At 43.9% G+C, this 25795-nt stretch overlaps 1 protein-coding gene across 1 annotated transcript; it reads right to left on the reverse strand.

The window, feature by feature from the left end:
- Positions 1-1493: 1493 nt before the first annotated feature.
- OIT3 (oncoprotein induced transcript 3) lies at positions 1494-24441 on the reverse strand. The gene is given in 10 exon segments (XM_010014988.1): positions 1494-1673; positions 3146-3245; positions 7125-7540; positions 8190-8261; positions 8264-8352; positions 13010-13132; positions 15993-16115; positions 19638-19748; positions 20236-20610; positions 24264-24441. Coding segments are annotated over 10 exon segments (1680 nt in total). The 5' UTR covers positions 24355-24441.
- Positions 24442-25795: the final 1354 nt, after the last annotated feature.

Consider the following 25795-nt stretch of genomic DNA (forward strand, 5'->3'; position numbering starts at 1 on the left):
AGGTGATTTGTGACTCCCTTCTAACAGAATCCCTTGTTAATTTGAGAGCAGCAACAAATTTTGGCCCTGGCAGCAATTTGGCTGCTTCCAAAGTAGAAAACGGGTGATGCAGACTAGGGGGGCACTCCCAGCACAGCTCCAAACGCACGGGAGAACACTGCACACTGTGAAGCTTCTTGGAGAACACCTCACGAACACAGTGTGGTGCCACAGCCAGTGGTGGACACAGATCCTTCCTCTTTCACCCTCCAGTTCTGCCTTTCCTACTTAGTCCTTCACTGCTCACTGCACCTCCTTCCTTTCACCCCATTATTTCCTTCACAGGACTCCTGTTCCTCAGTGAAGTCCAGAGGAGCCCAAGCTGATCATCCATTATGTTTTCTTTGGAACGACCTTGACAGCCCAGAGGGATTCCTGACAAATAACCATGATGCCGCCACCACCATCAGTAATTGTGTCCATAAACAGCTCTCACCCACCAGGAGACTGCAAATGTGCACAGTCACTCAAACAATGCTGCTGTATCTCCTGTCACCAGGCTCACTGGGGACAACCCTGTCCTGAGAACTACGCACGTTACAAGTGATTGCTATAAACACTTAATGTGCATTCCTCTAATCCCTTTGTCAGGGCCAGAGCCTCTCTAGACCAAGGTAATGCATTACAACTTTCAAAAAGAGTTGGTAGTGGCACACTTAGGGGTGCTGTTTAATGGTGTTTTTCTTACAATCAAGGTGCTAAACAATACAAGAGATGTTTAATGATCTTTTTTTTACAATCAAGGTGCTACAGCACTTATGAAAGGGACCATGGTTTTGGTTGGGGCAGAAGAGGGAGAAAAATAATACACTAAATACAAGAGGAATACTGTTAAATTGCATGCATTTAAGAAGACACTAAAAAAATCAAGTTCTATTAAATACCTTTTACTATTTAAAAATAACATTTAAATGTGCATGCAATGACAACTGTTTTATAGCTCCAAGGAACTTAGACATTACAAAATATAATATTTTTATACATGCTTTTTAATGGTCATCCAAAATCTCAGCACATTCAAAGCTTCAACGTCATTCACAAAACTGCATAGCAAACATGTTCAGCTATGACAGATAGTGTTTGTTTCTGATGACAGAAGGGCCTGAATATCATTGTCAAGGACAAACAGTCCTTTGGAGCCTGCAGGTGAGTGCAGGGAAAGACCAAGCTGGGTAACGCTTCGGGCCTGAAAAGCAATAGGGTCCCTTCATCTGAAGGGTTGTTGGGAAGAAATGGCAGGTAAAACTGTTCTGCAGTCTGGGTTGCACTCAGTCTAGGCACACTGCCTTGTGTGCCCAACATACTTCACAAACAATCATCACATGCTTAGGGAAACATGTCCTAAGTGGTTCAGTAGGGCTTTACCAAATACTTCTTGTTTCTTAAACAACCATGCAAGAAGGCCCTGACAAGGAAAGTCTTCTCAGCAGAGATGCTGTTCCAGTAGGTCGGTGTTAGTCATCAAAGTCAATTCTGATGGGGCCACCTGTCAGGATGTGGTTTGCCACGTGAACAGATTCCTCCTCTTCCTCTGTCTCTGCTGACCTGCGCGCCCGTCTCCGGCAGCCCTGGGCGCAGCGAGAGCTCTCATCCAGCGCCCCGCACACAAGGATGCGGCAATGCAAGAACACCTCCTGGAGGGTGGCGAGACAGCAAGCCAAGTCAACACACAGCTCTGGGAATCACCCTGGCACTGCTGCCAGCTCTCACAGAGCATGGGTGATGCTATTCCCATGTTGCAGCCATTTCTGTCCCCACATCAACAAGGTTCCACTGTATCCACCATTGCCATCCACAGCCAAACTGGCTGCTCCATCTGTTTTCTTATGCGCCCAGGAGAGACACGTTTTCCAGAATGCCTGGCTGAGATCAGAGTATGGCATCTGTCTGAAAGCCAAGGGCTAGACAGGTAATGTGAAGGCATGAAATGATCCTCCAAAAGACGGGATGAAAATGCCAGGAATAAGCTTGGAAGAGCTTACATGGAGCTGCATAGCAGGAAGCAGGCCTCACAAGGAGATGGACTGATAGGAAGATGCAAGAGAATGGACTGATAGGAAGATGCAAGAGAATTTGACATGAGCTGAGAAAACATAAAACTACGAGACTGAGGGGCAAAGGAAGAAAACTCAAGTTGATGAGGAGCTGAAACTGGTGGCTGAGAAGAGAAGGGGAAACAAAGGGCAGGGAGACAGCTGCCCTTTCTTTCTGCACAGTAAAGTCAGACCGTGACAGGATTGCTACTCGTTGCCTTCTAAATGACAAGGAGAGTAAGCAAGATCCCTGCAAGCAGCAAGCAGGGAAGCAAATATTTGTGAATGTTTGGTCAATGGTGAGGTTTGAAGCAAAATCCATCACACAGGCTGGGAGGACACAGGTTGGAAGCAGCAGTGGCAATCAGCCAGCCAAGCAAAATCTCTGAATTTTGAAAGATCTCATCTATTTTAACTCTAGTGAGGCTCTCCAGTAGCTGGAGTGGCAGCTTTATGACTTTTGGAGCAAGCAGCATTGGCTGAACATAACAGCGACTGTAAGACTAGATTTTTTCTAGCACTAAAAAGCTATTCACATTAGGAAAATGGCATTATCCTTCAACTGTCCTCCCACTACAAAGCTTCTACCTCAGAGCGCCACCAGCCTTGACAGCCTGGTTTCATATTGAATTAAACAGTACGGTGGCCTTGTATCTGTAAACCTGGCACCTGTACTCATGAGAGCTAGAGAAGATACAAGATTGAAGAGATTCAAAACCATAGACTGTCTTGTTTTAAAGATAGGACACAGTGCTTGGGAACACTTTTCTCACCCAGTGTACAAGTGGTCCAGTAAGACTACTCAGAAAACAACAAAGAGTTCAGCCTGTTATGGCATTAATATTCCCCAGCTGTCCTTCATACTTTATTTAATTTTAGCTGTTTTTATCACTCTTTCCTAAAGAACCTGTGTCAGGGTCCTGAAAGACAACACGGCTGAAATAGGCTCAGCATCATGTGCCTTGGGCCAGCCACTCCTCTCCTTTGCACTCTTAATACAGCCAATCCTGTGCTGAGACTCCCCAGTCAGATCAGAGCTGATGCAATACCTCAGAGGTGTGTTTTCAGCTTACCTTGTTGTCTTTGCCCACAAACTTGAACACAGGAACCTGGAAATGCTTGGCAAGATGGTCCTTTGACGTGTACTGCTTCACTGAATCATCAGAAACGCAGCTTAGGAAAGCAGAGGGATAGGCTTTAATGGGTTTCCCAGAAATGGAAAATGAAAGAGAAAAAACATCCCAGCCTATTTAACCATAGAAAGAAAAGGAGAACTTGGCTCTCTCAAGCTAAGCTACCATCCATGTTACTTCCTCTTTGGCCACAGGAGAAAATTCGGGAATGATGGGGAAAAACAGTGATGATAATAGCATCTCCAGACAAAGAACAGCTCAGCAGCAGAGAGCTGGCAGGGTGTGGTCCAGTCGCCTTGTCAGAGGGACTGCCAGAGAGCTGCAGGCAAATTTGTCCTCATTTCACCTTCCTGTGCAACAGTCTGCAGTGATCAACAGAGCTGTTATACAGTATATATTATGTACTTTCTGTACACACATATATATGCACATAAATCATGCTTAAAATGAAGAAGCCTTTACTCACATTACTTAAATATCACAGATTATGAAAAACACAAAAAGCCAGATTTACTTTGCTTTACATCATGTATGCTTTTCTTCCTGCTACACTTGGTTGGACAGCTCAAATTCGTATACTAAAATTCATCATTTCAATTTCTCCATCACTAGCATTATATGATCATGCAAGACATCATAGAACTGCAAGAAAATAGCTACTTTTATAAAAGTTACATTCCAGGTGCAGTCTATTTATAAACTGTTACAGCCTATTTAGAGTTTGACAGAGAAACAGCAAGACAAAAAGTTATGGTGACTTGGTAATTACTGCTGCCTAGTGCAAAGCCTGAGGCATTCTGAGAGGCCCAGATGCTGCTGTTCTATTGCATTGCAATGCAGCTTGTCCTCTCTAGCAAGTTAATTCCAGAAATGTGGACTTTGCAAGATATATTAAAAAAAATAAAGTGGTGATGGAAGAGACAATAGGTAATGGTGGGAGAGCTGAAAGTCCTAGTCCTGCAGCAACCTTTAACTTCTATCTTTACACCAGAAATATATTAGGCGCTGACAGAAATGCTGATGTTTGACGTGTTCAGTCATTGAGTAGCAGCAAACCCCACATCTATATGTAGCTTTGCTTTCACTGGAAATCTCTACACTGCTCGGCTGACTTGGCTCTGTGGGTGGCAGACTGCTGCAATTGCCCTTCTGCTATGTAGAGTACGGTATGTTCATGGCAGCACTAAGCATTGGTCCGATCCTAGCACTGTTTTCACCACCATGTATTTCTGTAGCTTTACTCGGCCAGTGGCGGTCAGGGTCTGAAGGGATAGCCCTGTCTGCAGTGCTTGTCTGGTTAACTTGCCTGGGATGCAAACATTAAAGGCCATCAAGAGGAGCTAATAAATTAATATTGTGCATCTAAAAAAAATGGCATAGGTTCCTCCCTCCTGAGGCCAAGCATTAGATGTCACTAAATTGTTTAGGATAAAATTACTTCCAAGAATTACATTCCTGAAGGCATCCGATTGTAATGAGTGACAGTTAAAGACTTTTCATAAATGACTAGCCAAGCTTTGGGGCCATAAAGTTAACTTACAGTCATGTCCTCATTTGCGTGCATATAAACTGTGATGACTCTTGGACACTGGCTCAAATTGACTCCTAAATTCCAGGTTGTCCAAAGCTTCTCTACACTGGTAGAGCCTTGCAATGGAACTACCTTAGTCCCATCATGCTCAGATAAATTGTAGCTTCTGATCACATCAGATTACAACAGATTGCCCTTAGTGACACAACCTTGCTCCAGATGCCCCAGACAGCTTCAATAGTTATTGCCTGTCCTATTGGTCAATGCCTTTTATTTGTTCTTGTTTTCAGAAAAAGGAAGAACAAGATCAGAAGCAGGAGAGCTGCTTTGGGGCTGGCTGGCTGGGCTAGCAGCAGTTCAGGGTATTAAAGAGACAGCGGGTAGGGGTCTGGGAAAACCCTGATTTCCAGCATGGTCACATCAGCATAGAGAGAGGGTTAAGGAGTCCCACAGAAGAAGGCTCCCACCCCTTGTCAAAAGGCCATGGCAGGGAATTAACAGGTAAGAAAGCAGGAGAGGGAATGTTCCCAGGCCTCAGTCTGAGGTGTATTCCCTCAAATTTAAACAATGTTTCCCTGTGGAAGCTGCAGTTAACTCCTGCAGGTCTGATCCTACATAATCAAACTGATTTTTAAAACCCTGTCTTTATTGCCTTGGGCTTCTGGGGCTGGGTTGATGGAAGGAAACTGGGTTATTACAGAACTGTTTGGAGCTGTGACAAATCAGCAGTGTATTCAGCTATTTTTACTTTTTAATTGCTGCGAGCACACAGAGAGACAAAGAACTCCAGTTAGCTCAATAGCACATCATTAGCCTCTGCTCTAAGTGAGTGGTTCAATTTAAATACAGCACACCCCACTGGGGCTGGTGTGTCTCAGGATGCTGGGGCCTGCAGTGACTGGATGAGGCTCCAGCCCACTTTCCCCTTTGATGAAGTTTTAATGCCCTCTGCAGGATAACAGTACCAAAGGGACTGCTGGTGCACACAAATCCTCCAAGTAGTGCTGTGGTGAATTTGAGAGATCTCATTTTCTGCTGTCTCCCTTCACTTCTGGCTCAGGTTTTGGCCACTGTTTTGAATCTCATCATTTTCACTCATGGCGAGAAATGAATGAATGTTTGGAGCCGTGACTCTGTGAAGGGTCCACAGAAACACCCAAGGCAGGGAGTTGATAAATCAATCCTTCCATTACAAATCCACTCATAAACCCCAAAAATGTCAGGCCCAGAAGGACTGCAGCCTGGGGGCGGTGGGAGTGGGGGGAGAGCAAGATAATGCTGAAACCTTTGTCAAAAAGAAATTAAACCAGTATTTTTGTGTATGTACTCTGCAGGACCCTTTTGCTATAAGACAATCACACTGGACTTGTCATTACCAGCTGTAGCGGTGGATGATTTAGCCTGGCAGCTGAGGAAATAATTGTTGTCCTCATTAGATGGTTTGGCAGACAGAATACAGAACTTCTATGAGCACAGTCCCTTGACTGTCAGGCTATGACATTTGGGTTTATCTTAGAGATTACTTTGGCTGGATTTTCCTCCCTAGATGATAGCAGACCAGTTCCCACATGTGATGTTTACCACAGTGTTGTCTGGTTAAGCTGCCAGGCAGTGCTGGATGCAAACACTCCACAGCAACATTGTACCATGGCTCTGTCATGTTATCATCCAAACAAGTGCCTGAAAACAGGGATCATCTTAAGAGCCACAGCAGAGCCCACAGCAATGCTCCCCAAACCTCTGAGGCAAAACCCACAAGTGTGAACCCACACATTCACCCTCAGTTATTCTGAAAAGATCTCTAACCCCAAATGCCTCAGAAAATTACAGCCAAACCAAGGGACCCTAAACTTACTGCACCGCCAGGTACAAGAGAGAGGAAAGCAAGGGTAGCTCCTGGAGCTCCAAACTGTACCAGCCACAAAGTCTTCTGGATCATGCTATAATAAGGCCATTATGGAAAAAATCAAGAAGCTTGCTCCAGTTGCTGTGGCAGCTGGGTAGCAGTGGCACCCAGCCATTGGGGGGTTCTGCTGATTGGTTTGGCACTCAGTAGGCTGGCAGAGAGACGACATCAGGAAGGATATCTTTTCTACAGAAGCCAACTCAATTATCTACAAAGCTAGCTAGAGGGAAATACGTGCTATAAAGGCTGCACTTGGAGTAACCTCCTTCACTGCCTCACTGTTTCTCCCAGTTACTTTTGATGGGACGAGTGGTTTCAGACTGAGAATTGAAAGGCCTGGCTGCTTATTGCTAGGAACACAGCAGATAGGCTGCTGTGAAGAAGCGATGGTGTTTCCTAAGTTGCATCACACAGGCAACGCAACTTAGCCCCACTGCCAATTCCCGTCCAATAGCCAGCAAAAGAGGGAACAGTGAACTCACCCATCTTGAATCAGGTAGTACTTCAGGATCTCGTCGATTTTTGAGGTGGGAGTGGCAAAGCAGCTCTCTACCAGTGTCTCTAGTCCGTTGACATGTACCAAGGGTTCAATCCCGAAGTACAGAGAGTCCCGAAGCTTAAGGGTGGGAAGAGCACCCCTGTAGGGTTCATCAAAGTCTTTGTCTTTGAAGATTTCAAGAGTGAAGGGAAAGATGCCCTGGTTGCGGCTCATGATTTCCAAGGGAGAGTTCTTGAGGTTGGGCACATAACCTTCAGAGATGGTGTACCGGCGTGGGAACTCACAGGTCACCGGGATCAGCAGCTTGCTGGTGCGGACAATGATGTCCCCATTGCTTCCTGGCGTCTGCTTTGGCAAGCCAGTCACCAGATTGGTGGCAATGATTTTATCATTTATAACCTGCAGCAAAGAAAGGAGTTTAAGGGAAAGAGCAGATCATTGAGAAAGACCTCTCCGAGTTCAGACTAGCAACTGAGTTTACCTTGTTCCAGAAACTCAGTCATAATCTAGCCACTGAAAGTACAGCTTGTGAATTCATACACTGCAACCAGAATGTAGGTTCATCCTCACCTACGAAATAAGGGTGTCTGTCAGCTTTTCTGCCAACTTTGATGCACTGTACTCCTGCATGAAGCACAGGAATTCACTTCCAATTGCTGGCTGCCTTCCAAGATGAACTCTCTGGTTCCTGACTGGTTGCCATTCTAAACCTTTGAAACATTATCGAGGGGCCAGACTCTATCTCAAGAGGAGGGTGAAAAGAGACACCACTTAAACTTTCTGCACTGGAATGCTGGCGAAGCTGCCTCTGTGAAGGAACAGGTGAGCAAAAAGTTGTACATATGCTGACAGATGCACGCCTCTTGAGAGGAGATGGAACAAGCTCTCCTACTTTGGGATGTGACCCCAGGTCTAGTCTGAGGCCAGCTGCGTGGCAATACAGGAAACTGCTCTGATGGTACAGCTAAGTTTATTCCCCAAGTAAACCACAACCAAGTCCCCAAATCTGAGAGATCCCAAAAGACAGGATAGCAGTAGGTATACATACGTCTACAACAGTGCCACAGGACTTCAAAGAGAAATGGATGTTGACGTGAGTGCCATTGGATAATCCTTTGCACATGAAGTGTTGATGAGGGAAAGGTCCAGGCCTCCAACCAGGTCCTTTGGGATGTTCACCTCAATAGAGCTGGACTTGCACAGCACTGGAACTGCAAGAAAAGTCCCCAGAATAACAGTCTGCACTACAAATCTTCCAGAGAGCTGGGAAAAGGCTATACCAATTATTATTGGGCAAAAAAGGGGGACTGTATGCTGTGTTTATGGTTACTATCTTACCATAGTAATCTAACTACCTACACTGCACCAAACTTCTAGGCTACCACTGCCCCATATCCTCCTGGCACAGTGATGAGACAAAAGGCAATGAAGATGACTGCTTAACTTGTGGCAGAAACTTAGCTGTGCAGATATGGATATCAAATTCACAATACCCCAGGCAAAGCCATTTTTAAAGACCCTTAATCAGATTTTACATCAAACCTACAACAGGTCAAAACAAGGCAGAGTAATTCCATATAGATGCTGAGCTAAACTGGAAGCACCTCAAAGTGCTGTAATAATACTTCTATAAGCAATAAACCCAGCTCTGACAAACAAACCCATTAGCTCACTCGTTCCACCTCCTTCCACAGTCTGAATTTTAATACAGATCTCCATGTGAACTTTTAAAAATTAAAATTCCATTCAGAAGAAGTGGGAGAAAATGTAGACAATGGGCAAAATGAAAAAAGAAAGAAGAGGGAATAATCTTCATTTAAAAAAGTAATTGCTATATATATTTCTCAGGTGCACACATATCTATTCAGTTAGATAGAGGACAAGTGTAGTGGTACATATATTCTAGTCTCTTCTCATCCAGAAGAACAACCCCCCTGCAGAATTTCCATGTATCATATTTTAAAATCACATGACAAAACTTTCTGCAAATATACTAGTTACCCAAGCATTTTCCTTAAATTAATTACAGTCCCAATCCTGACATTCATATGATCTGTCTTCCCTTAATTTTGATCATTAATTATATGATCCGTGATTCCGGATCTTGGATACAAGGCACACAACTACAACATACCTTTCACCTTCTTTAAAAAAATTGTCCTGTCCCAACTGAGGTATTTGTAATGGCTACTATGTACCTGCAGGGAGTATTTTTTATTAGAAGTTGATCTTCTCAAGGTTAAATACTAAAATGTATGCAGTGTGCCCAAAGCAATATGCTCTCATAATGAAATTGCTGGGTTGGAACAGAAAGCTACAGAATTACCTTCATTTTTCCTCTATACACAGTAAAAGGCAGGTGGGAATAACCGAGCACATCAAGTGGCAAAGCTCACAAGGAGACAAAGGGACTTTTAAGAACACAGTGCAATGCAGAGAGAGATGAAAATCCTTTGGGGACCTGGTTGTCTCAACTTGGATTTAAAGTTTCACTGTTCCAGTGACTTGATGAATAAGATAATGCAATGCTTTTATAAAGGTGTAATTCAGGGCAAGACAGTTTGGATCCCAACTGCAATGCTCCAAAGTTCAGGACCAATTTGGTTCAGGCTATCTCTGTTTCTAACTGTCTTTGATTGGCACAAAGGGGAGGTAAGAAGAGACACCCATTAAACCTCTGCTCTGGCATTACAGGAGTCGCCTGCATGCACTTCACCACCTGGGCACAGAAACAAGTGAATGAAACCTGTAAGCAGACTCACTTTTCATTCAAGCCAACTCTTCGCTATTTAGGAAAATGCTCTGGGAAACTCCTTACACTAACCATCTTGGCGTAACTGGTAATGTAATTCAAACCACCCTAAACATTTGTATACAGAGAAGTAATCAATACTGAGAACAGTGCTTCAGTTCTACCAATTTAACAGTAATGCTGCAAGCAGAGACTGCATTCATCAGTGTGATTCACTCTAAGCAGGCCTGATTTTCCCAACAGATACTGCCAACAACATCATAGGGGGAACTGAAAAAGAACTGGAAAGGTAGCCGTAGCTATATGCAGGCATGTTATTCCCAGGCAAGTGATGGGGTCCTGACTGCCAGGACTGAGACGCCCAACAGAAATTAGTTACCCTGGGTGCCAAGGGTAATTAATTTCATTTACAACTTCTTTCATCTATTCAGAGCACTGCACCCTCCTGACTTGATGTCAGCATCCATCTCTTGCATCCCTGACCTGGGCTCACCCCAAGCTGCAAACCTCCTGAGAGCCTCAGCCAGTCTTCACCTGTCAAACATTTCATTTATTCACCGTCAAACACCCAAGAGCATCTATAAGTACTAGGAAAGCCTCCTCATTACCACTTTAAGCTCTGCTTTGCACCAATGCCTGCGGTACTCTGACGCTGGTAGGAAGCGTCTGTGGCAAGTCCAACACTCATTTTACTGTCTGCTTTTGTTGGCATCGTGTTCCTTGTCCAGCCTTCAGTTCCCTCCTTGGCCTTTCAAAGAACAGCTGCTTGGAGCAGAGATTATCTTTTTGCACAAGTCTGCTCAGTGGAACAGGCTCTCTGATGCTGGGGATCCTTGAACCACTGCTAGCAAACCCCAAATCAACTACAGCATTGTACCCTGCTTAGCTGAACACAAGGCTTGGGCACAGGAGAGGGAGAAGGAGCATTTCACCACTGCACTTCAGAAAGAGGTGGGGTACTAGGATGATCTGCAAAATTCCAAGTATTTCATTGGCTGGTACCTTTGTGGGAACATTGTAGCCAAAACTGTGATTTTTGTGGAGGATTACTAATATTTGTTCTGAATGTAGAGACAGTGCAGAGGAGGGTTGTCAGGCTGTAGATCCAATTGCTTCAGGCAACTGTGCCTGCCCCGCACTGTTAATTGTACAACTACAAACCTGATTAGATGCCATAAAAAATCGTGTGATGCAGTTCCAGATATATTCTGTCACATCTTCTCGAAATTGCAAACCACTGCGTGGGGACTTAAATTCATGAAATGCAAAAGAACAAGCAGTTTCACTTTATGAGATGCTGTATCCTGAGCCCCAGCCTGGCACCTGGCATTGCTGCTGCTCTCTTTAGCAGCCCCAGAAGAAGAAGAAACACTGGCTGGGAAATGCATGGCCTTTTAACCCTGCAGGGGTTGCTTCAGGGAGCCAGGGTTGAAAAACATCACTCTTTTCCGACTCTTATCCATCAGTCAGACCTTTAATCAGTAAGTATAATCATGGCTCTTGAAAATCCTCATCTCCTCCTCCCCACCTTGGTCTGCTGGAGCAATACTCCTGAATCCCAAGTGCGAGTGCTCACCCCTGAAAACAGTGCCCTGTGTTTCTTAAAAGACTAAAAAGCAGACATTTTATCAAGTAGAACCACTCCAACTTCCTCTCTAAGGCATGCCTGCCCTGTTGGCCCCCATGAAGTCTGGATCTGTTCCTCTCATGCCTGTGCACTTCGTAACACATCAGATTACAGGAAGTTCTGAGCACACCAGGTAACACCAGCTCATTGGTATTATCTGAAACCCAAGTGGATTAGCCTATGACAAGCTTCCTTTTGTTGCATTTTTAGATCCTGCCCTGGCTATGGCCCAAGTCTAGCCCATTAGCAAATTCCCATGCAAATGTCTGGAAGCAACCACACATGTTCTTCATGAGCCCACCAAGGCAGAACACAAGCAGAGAGCTTGGAGGTCTGTCTCTACCAGGGCAGTAGCATACCTTCTCCAGCTTTGTGCTGAGCCTGACAGGTCTGAGAAGTGGCCAGGCAAGGCAGATAAGGCCCACCAGAGAGCATTACCTGTCTTTCACATGCCCACACAGCTCTCCTTAACATGCAATTTTGACTGAATGTCCTTTTATCAGTGGATCATAGTAGACATCTTCTCTGTAAGACACACAGGCATCTCGATGCTCTCAGCATCTAAGGAGCTCAGCTAGCTGTGGGATTATGAGACCCGAAAGAATCCTGGGTGCAAGTCCTGGATTGTAAGAAGTCATTGCACGAGGAGCTATAGACCCTCTGCTCAACTCTGAAAGTCCTCAGTAACTTCTCCCTGATCCTCTGCTCCCTGTACTCACTGCTGTAGAGCTAAATTGACCCCTGGGAGCCTGGATGTATTTGCAGAGGAAATCTCACTCATCTCTTGCAAACCAAAACAGGGAACATGTTTATTAAAACTGCATGCTATAGGTGCAAGTGAGAAGGACTCCCTGCATAAAGGAATGGAGCAAAATTCAGGTGGAAGGTCTCCCAAGGGTAGCACTGCCCTTGGCTTTGCGCAGCAAAAGCAGCAGTCAATTTTCAGATGCTGCCTTAGCCACTTTTCCAAAAGACAGCAAAAACACCCAGTATCAGTACTAGTACTCTGCTTCAAGACACAGGAATACTTACTGGAATGGTTATCAAGACACTTGGGCAAAAAAACCCTCTCTTTTTCACCCCATTCTTGGAAGGGACTGAAGCACTTCAGCTGAAATTTTAAAAGCCCAGTTTGAAGCATGAAAAGTTTCAATTCTGATGGCATAAATCTGTCAAAGGCATACACAGCTGAAGCACAGTAATATAATGGGAGATGTTAAGCAATCTTAACTGTAAGTGAACACTGCCAAAACCACCTGTGATTCAGGATGCACCCAGCTGGGTCCTGTGTCTGTTCTCCTGCCTGGTAAAAAGAGCAATATCTGCAGGCTCTCAGTTTTAGATGGTCTGTCATTAATTACAGAGCTCCACTAACTAAACTGGAAAGGTCAGACTAAGGGAACACAACAAAAACAAGAAGAAAAGTTCCCTCAGACATACTTCTGGCATTCAGGGGACAGAGGCTGTTGGGAAGATTTTGCTGACCTACCTTGGCAAGTGTGGTTGTCTTCTGACAGAACAAGTCCCCTTGGACATTCACATTGGTACGTGTCTTCCACTTCAATACAGGTATGGCTGCAGCCTCCATTGTTATTGTGACAGCCTTCAATTTCTGCAAACGAAAGGAAAATCAGCACACACTGCTCCTCAGACAGTTGTGTGGCAGCTACACAGGCCCCCAACATAAACTCCTGACTGACTAACAAACAGCATGACCAACACAGAACTCAAAGGCAACAGCACAGTGAGAGCTTGCTTCCAAGAAAATGTGGTGAAAACCTATTTTTAATTTAAAAATTTCCCGTGTTTCTCATTTCACCATAAAGTAAACAAGGAATTCTATGAAAAAGCTTACCAAAATAAATCGCATGCTATAACTGGCATACATAAGGCAGCTGAACGGGTAATCTTCAGCTTGTATTTTTCTAACTTCTGAGACATCCTCTTAAACTAAATTTTTTTAATGTTGTTTCTTACTTCAAAAGGGTGGGAGGAAAATCCTCTTAAAACTTCTGCCATGTGGAACCATACTCACTCCCTTCATTAGCACCAGAATCAAAGCCCTGAGATTTGCAGGGGAAGTTCTTGGGAGAACAGACTCACAGGTAGCCAGCTCCTACTCCCATCAGGAATACCAGAGAGAAGATGATGTGCTTGTTGCATCTGGGTTTCCCAGCTGTTATGGAGGTGAGTGTACTGGGTTCCTGCATCCCTTTTGTAGGCTGAGGATGAAACTCTGCTTGTAGGAGTTTGTTTAGCAGGAATTTTGCTAGTTTGTGATAGATTGACACAAGTTCACAGTGTAAGGTCGATTCCCCTCCTAATTCTCTCTAGTTCTAAAGTGCAGAGGAGAGATGCCAGCACAGCTAATTGGAGGATTTGTCATGTCTTTTCTGCAGCTGTAGTGCATAGGAATATGTTTACATGAAAACCCAGTTCCTCAGAGGATTGTTGCACCTGAACAGAAAATAGCCTGAAAGGTCAGCCAAATAAATTCTGAAGATTTGAAAAACTAAGGCAAGTAAGGCCATTTTCAGTTGTTGTTGGCTTTCTATTATAAAGAAAATAACAGAGTATCACCATTTAAAGAAAACCAAAACCTTCACTGCTTGATATTCTCTTTAACTTTTTGAATGAATACTGCTACATATTCTCAGTAGAACAATAGTACACGTAGTGTAAATAAATCATAAATACAAAATATTTCTCCCTAAGCCATCAGAAATGATTGTGTGGTTTTCACTGAAATGTAAAGGAAAGAATGGAAATCCCATACTTGGCCCTATAGATTGCATGAAAAACAACAACTCTCCATGTGAGTCAAAGTAGTGGGTAAAAAGCATTAAAATGGAACTTTTGAGAAACTCTTAACCTTACTAAGCTTCACTAGCTCATATAATAGAGATAAATCTCTTACATTTGTTATTTTTAGCAACAGCTGTGAGGTGGCTCACAAGTAAATCACGTACTCTAATGGTTCACAAAGCTCAGGGCATATCCTTAGAAATAAAACTCACTAACAAGATTGTAAAAATCCCCAGCAGCAATGCCAAAACTTGTGAAAAGCACCATCCTTCTTACAGAAGGGGAAGTTAAATGATATATCAAAGGCCCTAAAATACAAATTTGAGAAGAGCAGAAACAAACAAGTTTCCAAGCACAGCCCTGATAGAAGAGTGCAGTGCTAAGGAATAGAAACTGCCACATAGCACAGCTGATTTACATGACACCCCACCAGCTCAGTGCTGGGTGTGGAAGGGACAAAGCCCACATATCACTTTTGGCCCCAACCAATGTAACAAATACTTAAGGAGCACTCTGCACAGCAGCTTTCACCAGGGAAGTGTCATTCTCTGGATGAGCGATGTTTTATTAATAGAGCTCAGAGAGGCAATTTTCAGAGAAGTGAAATGAAATATGCTTTGTTATCAAAGAGGGGGAAAACAGGGACAAAAACTGCAGCTTGGAGCATTTGTCAACGAACTACAAAGAAGGCTGGAGTCCAGCCCAAAAATACAATGGCAATCCCTCTCTCTCCCTGCACCATGGATGCCTGCCACACAGCAGCTAATGTAAGGTTGCATGCAGACTGTAGATATATTCAATTCTGGCAATCAGGTAGCTCAGAAGTGAGGCACATCTATAAGCTATTATTCTTGTCTAAGGCCCCACAGTATCCATGAACATACAATGCAGCAGCTTTGCCTGTGAGGGAGCACAGTGCTCCTTACAGCTGACCACAGAAAACATCAGGCACATGTCATTTTTTGCTGGGTTTTCCTATTAACTCAAAGATGGTTGTACATTGTTAATAACAACAGATGAAACCTACAATTTGGTCTTCAAGTCCCTGCTAAGATACTAAACTTATCAAGGGTTTTCAGCCTGGCTGTGCCACCACTGGGAGGTAACTATAGCAGCTGCACACAGCAGAGCCCACAACTAACCACTTACAAAAATCAAACAAAACGCATGCCTGTTCTCAAATCTAGCTTCTGCCTACAGACTAGCATCCCCTCTTCTCAGTCTGTACCCTGGGAGGTTAAGTGATCCTATCCTCATGCTCTTATCTAATGTAATGACATTTACCCCTAATGCTAGCTGTCAAAAACCAGCAATGCTAAAGCTGTCCCTGCACAACTCTCATATAAGTCTCCAGAGACAAATCCCAGCATCTCCAGCAATAACTAGTTCTGTCTGTACAATCAAACCTTCAGACCCACTGCTGCCTCTCCCCTCCTAGAGATAAATACAAGCAAATCCTAATAGAAATACACAAGGCAGGGAGAACAACAAGGAGACTTCTCTTTGCTTGATTAGAAGGGTATTTCAGCAACAACACCACTGGGAAGCACAGAAGTGATATGAGTGACATTTAATCCCAGCTGCAAACAGCTACAGAGAACTAGTGCTGCAAGTGAAGGGGAATGATTTATATTATTTCCAGGAGACTATGATAGCTGAAACCTCACCTTCACAGGTTTTCCCATCACTTCCCAGCGTGCGCCCAATCCCACACTCACAGCGGTAGGAGTTCTTCAGGTTAACACAAAATTCACTGCAGCCTCCGTTGTTCTGTTCACATTCATTTTCATCTGAAAAAAAGAAATCAGTGTCATAACATACCCCTGGTAAACACACAGCTGCCAAAAAAGGGGCTGCTACATGAGAGTGCTGGTCAGCTCATGGACTGGCTTTTCTGGCCTCATAATCTGGATCTGGGCCACATAGATGGTCAATCCCACTAAAATGCTAAAAAGTACTGCCTACTGACAGCAGCAGAGTGTTATGCTATGCTGTGTCTACCTGAGGAACTAAGCAGACTGGGAAGGAAACACCACATGCACACAATAGCCATTTCAGAGTGAAGATGGACACAGTCCCACTGGGAAACTTCCAAACTGGCTCCGCATGCTGGGGAGTTTGTGTTTGCACTTATCTCGTCACCCTAAACTATTCTCCACTCACAAAGACATTAAAATAGAGCTAACATGACTTCACTGCATAGTAAAACTAGGTGATAATTAGAACTGGTCCAAAATAAACCCTATTACTGTATCACACCTGCTACTGCTACACATAACCAGCTATGCTACAGCAATTTTAAACTATTCACCCCTTATTTCAAAACAGAGACACAAAGATGAAAAACAGCTGTGAACATATAAACAAAGCTGAAATCAAACCAACACATTTTAATGAACCCCGTGAAACTTTCCCAAGAAAACACAGGTCATGAGAAATTTCATTATTTCGCCTTCTTGCCGCAGCTCCAGGCAGCTCAGGTCTTCTTGCAGAACAGAACTGTCAGCTCACTGTGGTGAGACCTAACTTGGGTGCTGGTGCCTCACAGACCACCATAGCCATTAGCTGCTTACTCTGTACTCAAGATGAGCAAAGACCTGAGTTCTGAGATACTCCCTCTGGGGATTCAGCTCCTCACTGCTCCACCACAGCAGTCCTTCCCCTGCTCCTTTACAGCCTTCCACAGAGCTATGGCTCCTACCTCTCCAGTTCAGAGGAAAGAGAAGTGCCTGAGCTGACATCCTGTTTTCTGGAGCAGTCTCTGGAGAAAGGTTGCAGAATAACCTTTTAATAGGCCTGGACTGAGTTTTTATAACCTAAAGCAATATACCCATATAATATCTGTGTCACGTTTCTGAGCTGGCTGCATTCAGCTCTACAGTAGAGCCCTCTAGGGTGTTGAGGGTATTTGTTGAAATAAAAACACAGAAGATGCTTTTGAATCTCTTGGTAAAGCTCTGAAAACTTCCCCTTATTTTCTGTTTTAAAGGCTAAAGTTTCTGTATGTCTCTCTGCATTTTTTTTTTTTTTGGAAGGTACTTTGTTCTCCAAGACTCTCATTCTTCAACCTGATTTAATCTCTGCGTGCAAAAGTGAATCAAATAGAGAGGAAGGGACAGTCATTGCTATTGTTGAGCCATAAAACTAACAATTTCTCTCAGGCAGGTCAGAACGCTGAGGTTATTGATCAAGGTTCACATGAGGTTTCACTAAAACAGAAGTTACCATTTACTAGACGTCAGAAGCTTTAAAACCAAGAAAAAAGAAAAATACCATTTAAGGGACAGGTCAGAGATAAGCTTTCTTAGGTGTAACTGGTCCCACACATACATAGTACTGGCAGTTTGCAGCTAGTGGTGGTATCTCCTTCCTCAACCAATACAGATTGAATATTTTTAGCCAAAGAAATGGCTGGTACCCTGGTTTGGGAGGCAGGAAGTATGTCCAGGACACACACACAGACAGGGTCCCTTTTCACAAATGTGACAGGCTCCACATTTTCACTTCTAACAATAAAACTAAAGTTGCCTCAAAACAGAGAGTGAAGAGTGAAAGGGCAACTGGCAAAGACATAGAGATGCTGTTAGAAGGCCCTAAAACTTGGCTTGGTCAAGGGCTGTAACCAGCAATTCACCTTGCTGGTCCTCCAAGTTCTAGAACACAGCAGAATGGTGGATCCATGACAGAAAGTCTAAGACCTAACCTAACCTCTAAGTAAGTTTGCAAATGAAAACATAACTCAGGATCAGCAGTTCTACTCTGGGATTCAAAACATACAATGTACTGAAGAGAAGCCATCCTAGCACAGGGAGGTTCACAGCCAACGCACAACAGAAAGTCATGAGAAAGATGAGTGAGCCATACAACAAGAGAGGCTGCAGGTAGGTAAACCAGTGTGATTATTACAACTGAGGTGTTGTGCCATCTGATTATTTATCATGAAGAGAAGCAGTAGTGCAGAAATCCTGCTTGGCCTGGCCATGTGGAGATGAAGGCAGCTGCAGCACAGGTACACAGGCTCAGGACTCCTGCATGCTTCTCTACTGCAGGAAATCCTTTCCTGTGAGCCTGGCACAGATTTATTGAGTGCTGGTGCTTGTCAAGGGCACTTCTGGACTGGAAGTCTTATACAGAAGCAGCCAATTAAATGCTTTTAATTAGCTGAGAGCTAACTCAGCCACTCAGCTGCAGAGATGTGGAGCAGCTTAAGAAAAACCGTTCTGAAGAATCAGTGTGAGCAAGCATAAATCTGCAGCAAGGCCAGGCTGCTCTCTTCACAAATTGTAATGACTGTGACCCCTACCCTGGTGCCCACAGACATGAGGAATGTGAAGAAAGAAACTACTTATGCCTGCTTTGTCAGCTGTAGTCTGTATGGAAGAAAGTGACCTGCCACATAGCCTCCTAGACTAATTCTTCTTTCAACTTCTTAATCAAATTAGGCCACAAAGATAAAGATGAGACCCCACTTTCCGTGAACACTAGCACTCCTTTCTCCCTCCGTGTCACCTCTTCCTGTCCATTGGTGTGGCTCTGCAGCAATCCAACAGCCCCTTACATTGCCTCACAGACCATCTTCTTCCTAAGACCTCACAGTCCAAGTGCTCTCCTCCTAGTACCACACAGACAACCACAGCTGTCCTCTCCTCAAAGGTGCATGGGGATTCCCTCACAAATCCCTCAAGCTCATGTTCTCTGCACTGCTCTCACAGCCATCCACCTTCCTCCTGGTCATGCTAGTCTCTGCCAGTGCAGCCACCAAGTGCCAAGTCCCTGAATACCACCTTGTTATGCTGCCTGAAACCACTTTAGCTGTCCTCAAGCCCCAGGCCCTGGACAATGCCCTGCAAGAGCACTAAAAGCATGGTGAAGCTTTCACTAGCCCTTTGCCAGCCAGTGAAACTTTTCTTGGAGGAAAGAGACATTCAACAGGGCAGGAGAAAGGAAGTCTCTAATGACAGTCTGCACAGCTGTTCCCGAATACCAATGAGACTGTACTGTGCTCTTGCAGAGACTCTAATACTGTCAGCAGAGCTGCTGCCTTCAGCAGCTGAACCATGCAGAAAGCAAATGTAGCCTGTGTAGCTCCAGGGTCACCAGAATGTCAATGGATGTTGTATCTCACCCTGCAAAGAGAGACTGGGAACAATTTACAGACTCAAAGACCTGTTCATGGCAGCAAGAGGAAGAAACTCCTCCAGAATACTTTTTCTTTTTTGTACTGCTATGTAAGACAGTGGATTGAAATGTGAGCAATGAAACAAAGGAGAAAGATAACACCAGTAACTGACACAAGTTGTTTCCACCCTTACCAAGACATGTCTGTCCATCAGGTCCTAGTGTCGTCCCAAGGGAACACGTGCAATCACTGGTGTCCAGGCAGGAGCCCTGGCAATCCACCACATCACAGATGTCATAAAAATCTAGGGCATGACAAGAATGTTGTCAGTACAAACCACTGAGCATGCAACAGAAATACTGTACCAGTATCGACAGCTTCAAGCCCTGTTTCTAGTCCATCAGTTACAGACCTAGCCCACATTAGGAAAGCTGAACTGCTGAAGCTGATAAGAAACAATTTAGTTTAATTACTGTAAGTCAGAGATGCAAATGTTGGCTTTGGTAGCATGCCAGCACAAACCACAGGGTCCACAGAGAGCATTAAATCACTGCAGCCAGGTCAGACATGGAAGATTTCTGCTAGCTGAGCAAAGGCTAGAATTCAGAGGTGAAGCTGTCTGATTGATCTCGTATAGACAGGCCACCATCTGCACTGCACCACCTGACACACTTTTGGGTGAGAAAGCCAGAAACCAGTCACCACCTCTCTCAGGTATATGGATGCTCACTACCTCTCCCGTATCACAGGGACCAAGGGGTTTCAGAAAAGTGATCTCAGCAGTTACTTACGCCCACAGTATGCATGGAAACAAACACTAGGCCTGATTAAGTGATACACGTAGTACCCGCCCGGACACGCCTTGACGTCAATCGTGGTATTCCAAAGGCAGCAGTTCCCATTGAAGCTGGCACAAGCCTGGCGTGGGACGATGCCATCTGACTCTCGCGGGTGGCTGCCATTGAGCCAGATGGGAGCATGGGTGCCACAGTGGTTCTCTGGGATGCAGAAGGTAGGCATAGCATCGCCAGCCATGCCGGTGAAACGATACCACTCCCCGTCAATTTGACTGTCGCATGTCGGCTGGCCGTGGGAACCATTTATCTGATGATCTGTGTTCCTCCAGGGCTCATTCAGGCTGATATAGGCAGAGCAGGGGTCCAGGGCTGAGACATGCAGCAAGAGACAAGAGAGAACATCCGGTAGACATCAAATCAAGTTGATGACTGATAATTGCAAGGAATTATTGCAATTTCTTTTTCTATTCCTGACTTAACAGAATCATTGTGATAGATAAAGATCCCCAGGGACAAACAGTGATACCACCTAACTAATTGCCTCATGGAAAATTCTGACAGCTCGGCTTAAATGTCTTGGAAGAAAAAGTAAATTAACAGAGCTCTTACAACATTATGCAACAGTCTGACTTGCTGTTTAGCTGCTGTAGATTACAGTGGGAAAAAAGAAGAAAAAAGGCAAATCTGAGGTCCAGGTAGTAATTTTGCCATAGGAAATATATCCTGGGAGCACTGGATCTAGCCTAGGATATCCACCTTTTCTTCAAGAACTAACTGAGCATCTGCAATCCCCTCCTGAAGTGACTAGTAACTGTCCCACATGCCTCAGAGAAAAGGACCAGACTTCAAACAGATTATGCAACCTCTCTCAAAATCCACCCATACCTGGTGTAAGCCCTCACAGTTGAGTTACCATAGCCACAAGGCAGAGATCACCATGCAAAACATCAATTAAAACGTGAACTGCAAGATATGCAATAGGAATGCTACGTTTAAGGTATGCAGAACAAAAATATTTCATTAGACTTCTGTATAACTGTAAGCATCTCTAAGCATATTTTATCAGCTCCTACTCATTTCAGGGTACAATTTTAAACAGCTAGACATAAGAAGTGCTCTCCCAGGTCACAATGAAGTTCAGCTACAGCTCAGCAGGTTGTCTCTAACCACAAGTATCTGCTTAGAGAAGTGAGGTAGGAGAAAGACACCCTGCTCCATTTACCTAGGGTTTTGTTCTCCACTGTCTCTCCTATAGTTATGTACATACATGCTGAGGAGTGTAGAAAGAGCTGTACCTCAAAACCATGCACTCTGCAAAATTCTGCTCTGGGGCAAGAGAGAGAGAGGTGGCAGCTCCCTGTATTTGAATATCCACTTAGATATGTCCTGGTTTCAGAAACTGTCCCCTGCTTCCCTCTCTGCCAAATACTAACCACCTCTATGATTCACAATATCTATTGTGGATTTCTCTGATGTTGCAGCCTCCCTGCATCTGAAACAGCTTCCCCGTATCTTTTTATTTTTTATCTTAAGATCTAGAGAGCATGAATCAGGAACTTCTGAGGAATGTGCTCCTCACAAGCCCACAAATCCTCCTGATCCCTACTGGAGGTGAAATGTTTGTGAGTGGAGTGTTTGAGAGAGAAAGATATAAACACATGGACCTCCTGGTACATGCACCTCTGTTCATGCAGTGCTCAAGGACTGTGTTCCTTTCAGAGGCCTTTCCGAACCTTCAGCAAACAATTAAAACATAATACCATACAGGGGAAAAAAAACCCAAAAAATTGAAGTGTTCATTACATTTTCAGTCTTCTCCTAATTAACCCTGATTTGGCAGCTTCCTCAATAAAAGTCCAGAGGCGTCATTTTGACTTACATTTAATAACTGATTAAGCACTACTTATCCCCGATTATTTCCTATTAAGCAAAATGACTGCTAATCCTGTCTTGAGTAAGGAAAATTGATTACCATTTCCTAGAATTAGGCTAATAAAACCAATCATTCTGATTAAATGCATCTCAGACTGGAATACCCTCTACTTTCCACATCACATTTCTTTTTAAGTTCTAAAATTGCTTTCTCTGATTTGTTTAAACAGTAAGGTGATGCAAATGGGTAGGGAGGAAACATTATATTGTTTCCATTAGAATGCTCTAGAAGCAGACAAACCTTCTTGGTTCATTATTTTTTTGCTTCACTGACTTTATAAAGTGGAAACTACAAGTGCTTCAGAGAATGCACTTCAAGTCATCCTTATTTAGCTGCATCTCCTGTAAGTATCTGTCCCACTGACATGCTATCTTGTACCTCCTCACAAATCTCTTTTGTCAAACATCCTTATACCTTCCTCAGCCATAGACACATTTTGTTTGGCATCCAATCCAGCATAAAAAGCAGAAGCAGTTGCCATAGTCATGTGAGTGCTGCAGAGCTGCAAGCTGGCGCAGGGGGTGCAGACCTGGGTTACAAAGGGAATCTCTAGTGCCATAATTCATAAGATATAGAGAGAAGCAGATTCACTCCCACCGTAAGCAGCCTGTTTCTCCTGAGCAGCAGAGCAGCGAATGCAGCAGAAAATCTCTGATGAGATTCACCAGGCAATCCCATATGAGTTCTCTATTTCATCTGCCTCTCCTTGCCTCCCCTTAGCCACAGACAGCAGCAGCTCTGTTGAATCCCATCCTCCAAAGGCTTGTTTGCCTTCTCGCAACAGGAAAGAATAGGTCCTGCCTTTTCTTTGCACACAACTAAACATAACTTCCTCTGGGCTTCCCTCAGTGTAACTCCCTTGGTTTCCACAAGGTGATTTGGCATGGCCTTATGGTGAGCCATTGACTAAGATTAAAAGGTTTTTGTTTTGTTAAAAGCCAAATGAGGTGAAGTGAGAAATGCCCTGTCAGCTTCCCAGCTGGGCAGTACCAAAAATACACACACTCTCATTAGCTTTCATATAGTATAATTAACTTCATGAAATATCCTTTGTAGACAGACTCTAAAACCACTCATATAGGGAGATCACATTGTCTCCTAAACATTCAGAAGATCATTTAAAGACAAAATCCACTGAGATGAACAGAGGGAGCTGGAAGAAGGCATTTCAGTGGAATGGGGTAGCATACCCTCACGTATTTGATTTCTCTGAAAGCTTCAGGCAGGAGTGAGGGGGAGGCAAACAAGCAGAAAAAGCAGACAGTGCTCTTTTGAACACTCAGTCCTCATAGCCACTCTTGGACTGCCAGCATTGCCCCAAGCCACCCTCCCTGCAGACACCAGGCAGTCTTTGGCAGCAGTTTACTGAAAACTAACTTGAGTTCTTGAGAAAAAAATCCACAGAAATATAGAAGCAATCACCCTCTCCTCTCTTCTCCCCAAACACAAAAGCATGGGGGTTTTTGCACAATATGTATAACTGTCTCCAGCTCCCCATTTTTCATTTTTCTTAGCCCAATTTATTTCCTCCCCAACACTTCTTGCATGGTCTGAGCAATTCAGCCTGACAAGCATTAGCTATGAAGTAAAGCTTTTCAATTTGTAATCTTGATGATATCATTAGTTTTCTAGCTGACATGCTAGTATATATATTGGATGACAAATCAATCTAATAAGCATTCGTAAGGCCACCATTCTGCAGAGAGATTAATTCTGTGTGTATTGTGCAACTGGAGGTCTCTGCTTTGGCACAACTAAGCAATGAAATGAGCAGCACTGCATTATGACACTAAATTCAGTTAAGATTTGTCAAAGAAGAAGGTGATAAAGTAGCATAATATCTACTCCTAGAGTCTCTCCTCTGCAGGGAGAGGAAAATCCCACAGTGCTTTGGCGGTACAGATTCTCTCAATATGGGAGGCTTCATGCTCTGTGACAGAAAGATCTTTCCAATTGGAAAGAATTTCACATCACCTTCAAAGAAAATTTGTCACGTCTTCTAGTCTTTCACCTAAGAATATCAAGGCTCAGCATGATTCTTAAAGATGACAAACAGAAATAAGTTTGAAGGCAATGCCTCTTTACTCACCCATAGAAGACACTGGCTGCAACTGGATGATGAAGCAGATACAGAAAAACAAGTACTGGAACATCCCACTCAGCCAAGGAACAGTTACCATTCAAGTAACACAGGCTTGAAAGCCCTTGCACACGCTGTGGCTCTTGCAGCCTTCCTCGCAGTGGAGCTTCTGAACCCACGCTTTCTGAAGAGCAAGTGTGATGGCTCTCCTAGAAGTTTATCAGAGGAGGAAGCTGAAGGGATGTGGGGTACAGCTCCAGCCTTGACCTTCACAGAGCAGCTCTGCCCCTGATTGACAACAAAGATGTACTTACTGATCAATCTTGTTTTTTTGGACTCAACCCGCTATTGTTTTCTGGCCTGACTGCCCCACAGTGACACCTCCCCATATATCTTATCTAGAGACAAATTCTAACCAGGGACACCCGGACATCCCGAAGGGATGGAAAAGAACAACAGATGGGTGCTTATTGTTATCTCTTCTCCTTCCACAAGTCATACGACTTCATGACTCCTCACAGGCAAAAAAACCAACTAGAGTACCTTAACTGCAGGAAATAGTGGCTAACGGAGGAGAACTGATCCTTCCGAGTACAGATTGCAGATGAGTGGTTTGAGCAGAACTACAATAGGTACATCAGTCAAAATGAAAGACTAGTGTCCCACAGGGAAATAAGCTGTTCCTACACTACACAGAGACCCTTTCCACTCCTGGTCACACAACTTGACTACTGCAGCAAGATTGTCAAACAAGGCAAATAAGGACATTTTTCTGCAGTAGTCTTATGATCTCTGTCTTTAAAAAAACCCTCAACAAACCAACAATCAAGAAATCCAACATTACTGAATTAACTTCCATACAAAACTGCGTAATTGAGAACCTCTGCCTTACCAGTTCAAACCAAACTAGATTAAGCCACAGGTCATAACCACAAGCCCTAGCTAAAGATGAAAGGTAGGACACTGAAATCTGTACTAAAGCAAATCAAGCACCTCAACTAGCAGTGAGAGATACCAAGGGCAATATGAAGAAGCAGAGAGGGATCTTCCCTCTCATCCCTCTAGCTGTAGCTCTTACTATACAGATTCAAAGCTCTATTTTTAACATATACATATATACACGCATGTACAGGTCCCTCCCTGCTTACGAACAAGTCAGATAGTTCTCCAGGAAATCATCTGCAGCCAAAAAGCTCTCCATGAGCAAGGAGTACAGCTAAGCCTACAATAATTGCACAACCAAACAAGCGTAAGGCATTTCCCCAACTCCTTTGCAGTCTGCATTTCTGCAGTAGGCTGGTATAAGGAATAATGTCAAGGTTGATGCAATAGCTTCAAATCCCAGTAGGGAAAAAATGGCTTTGTTATTTTCATATTGAGAGTGCATGAGACAAAGAATTGGGTATTTACCTACTTTGAAAAGTTTATACATTATCTAAAGTTCTCAATAACCTCCCGTTGCCTGGGTGTTCCCCTGACAGTGAAGTGCAATATGCTGCTCTGCTCCATCCCAACAGAGGAGGCTTTTTCAGTGGTGAATG

This window comes from Nestor notabilis, unplaced genomic scaffold (assembly GCF_000696875.1).
Source record: "Nestor notabilis isolate BGI_N333 unplaced genomic scaffold, ASM69687v1 scaffold34955, whole genome shotgun sequence".
Classification (NCBI taxonomy): Eukaryota; Metazoa; Chordata; class Aves; order Psittaciformes; family Psittacidae; genus Nestor; species Nestor notabilis.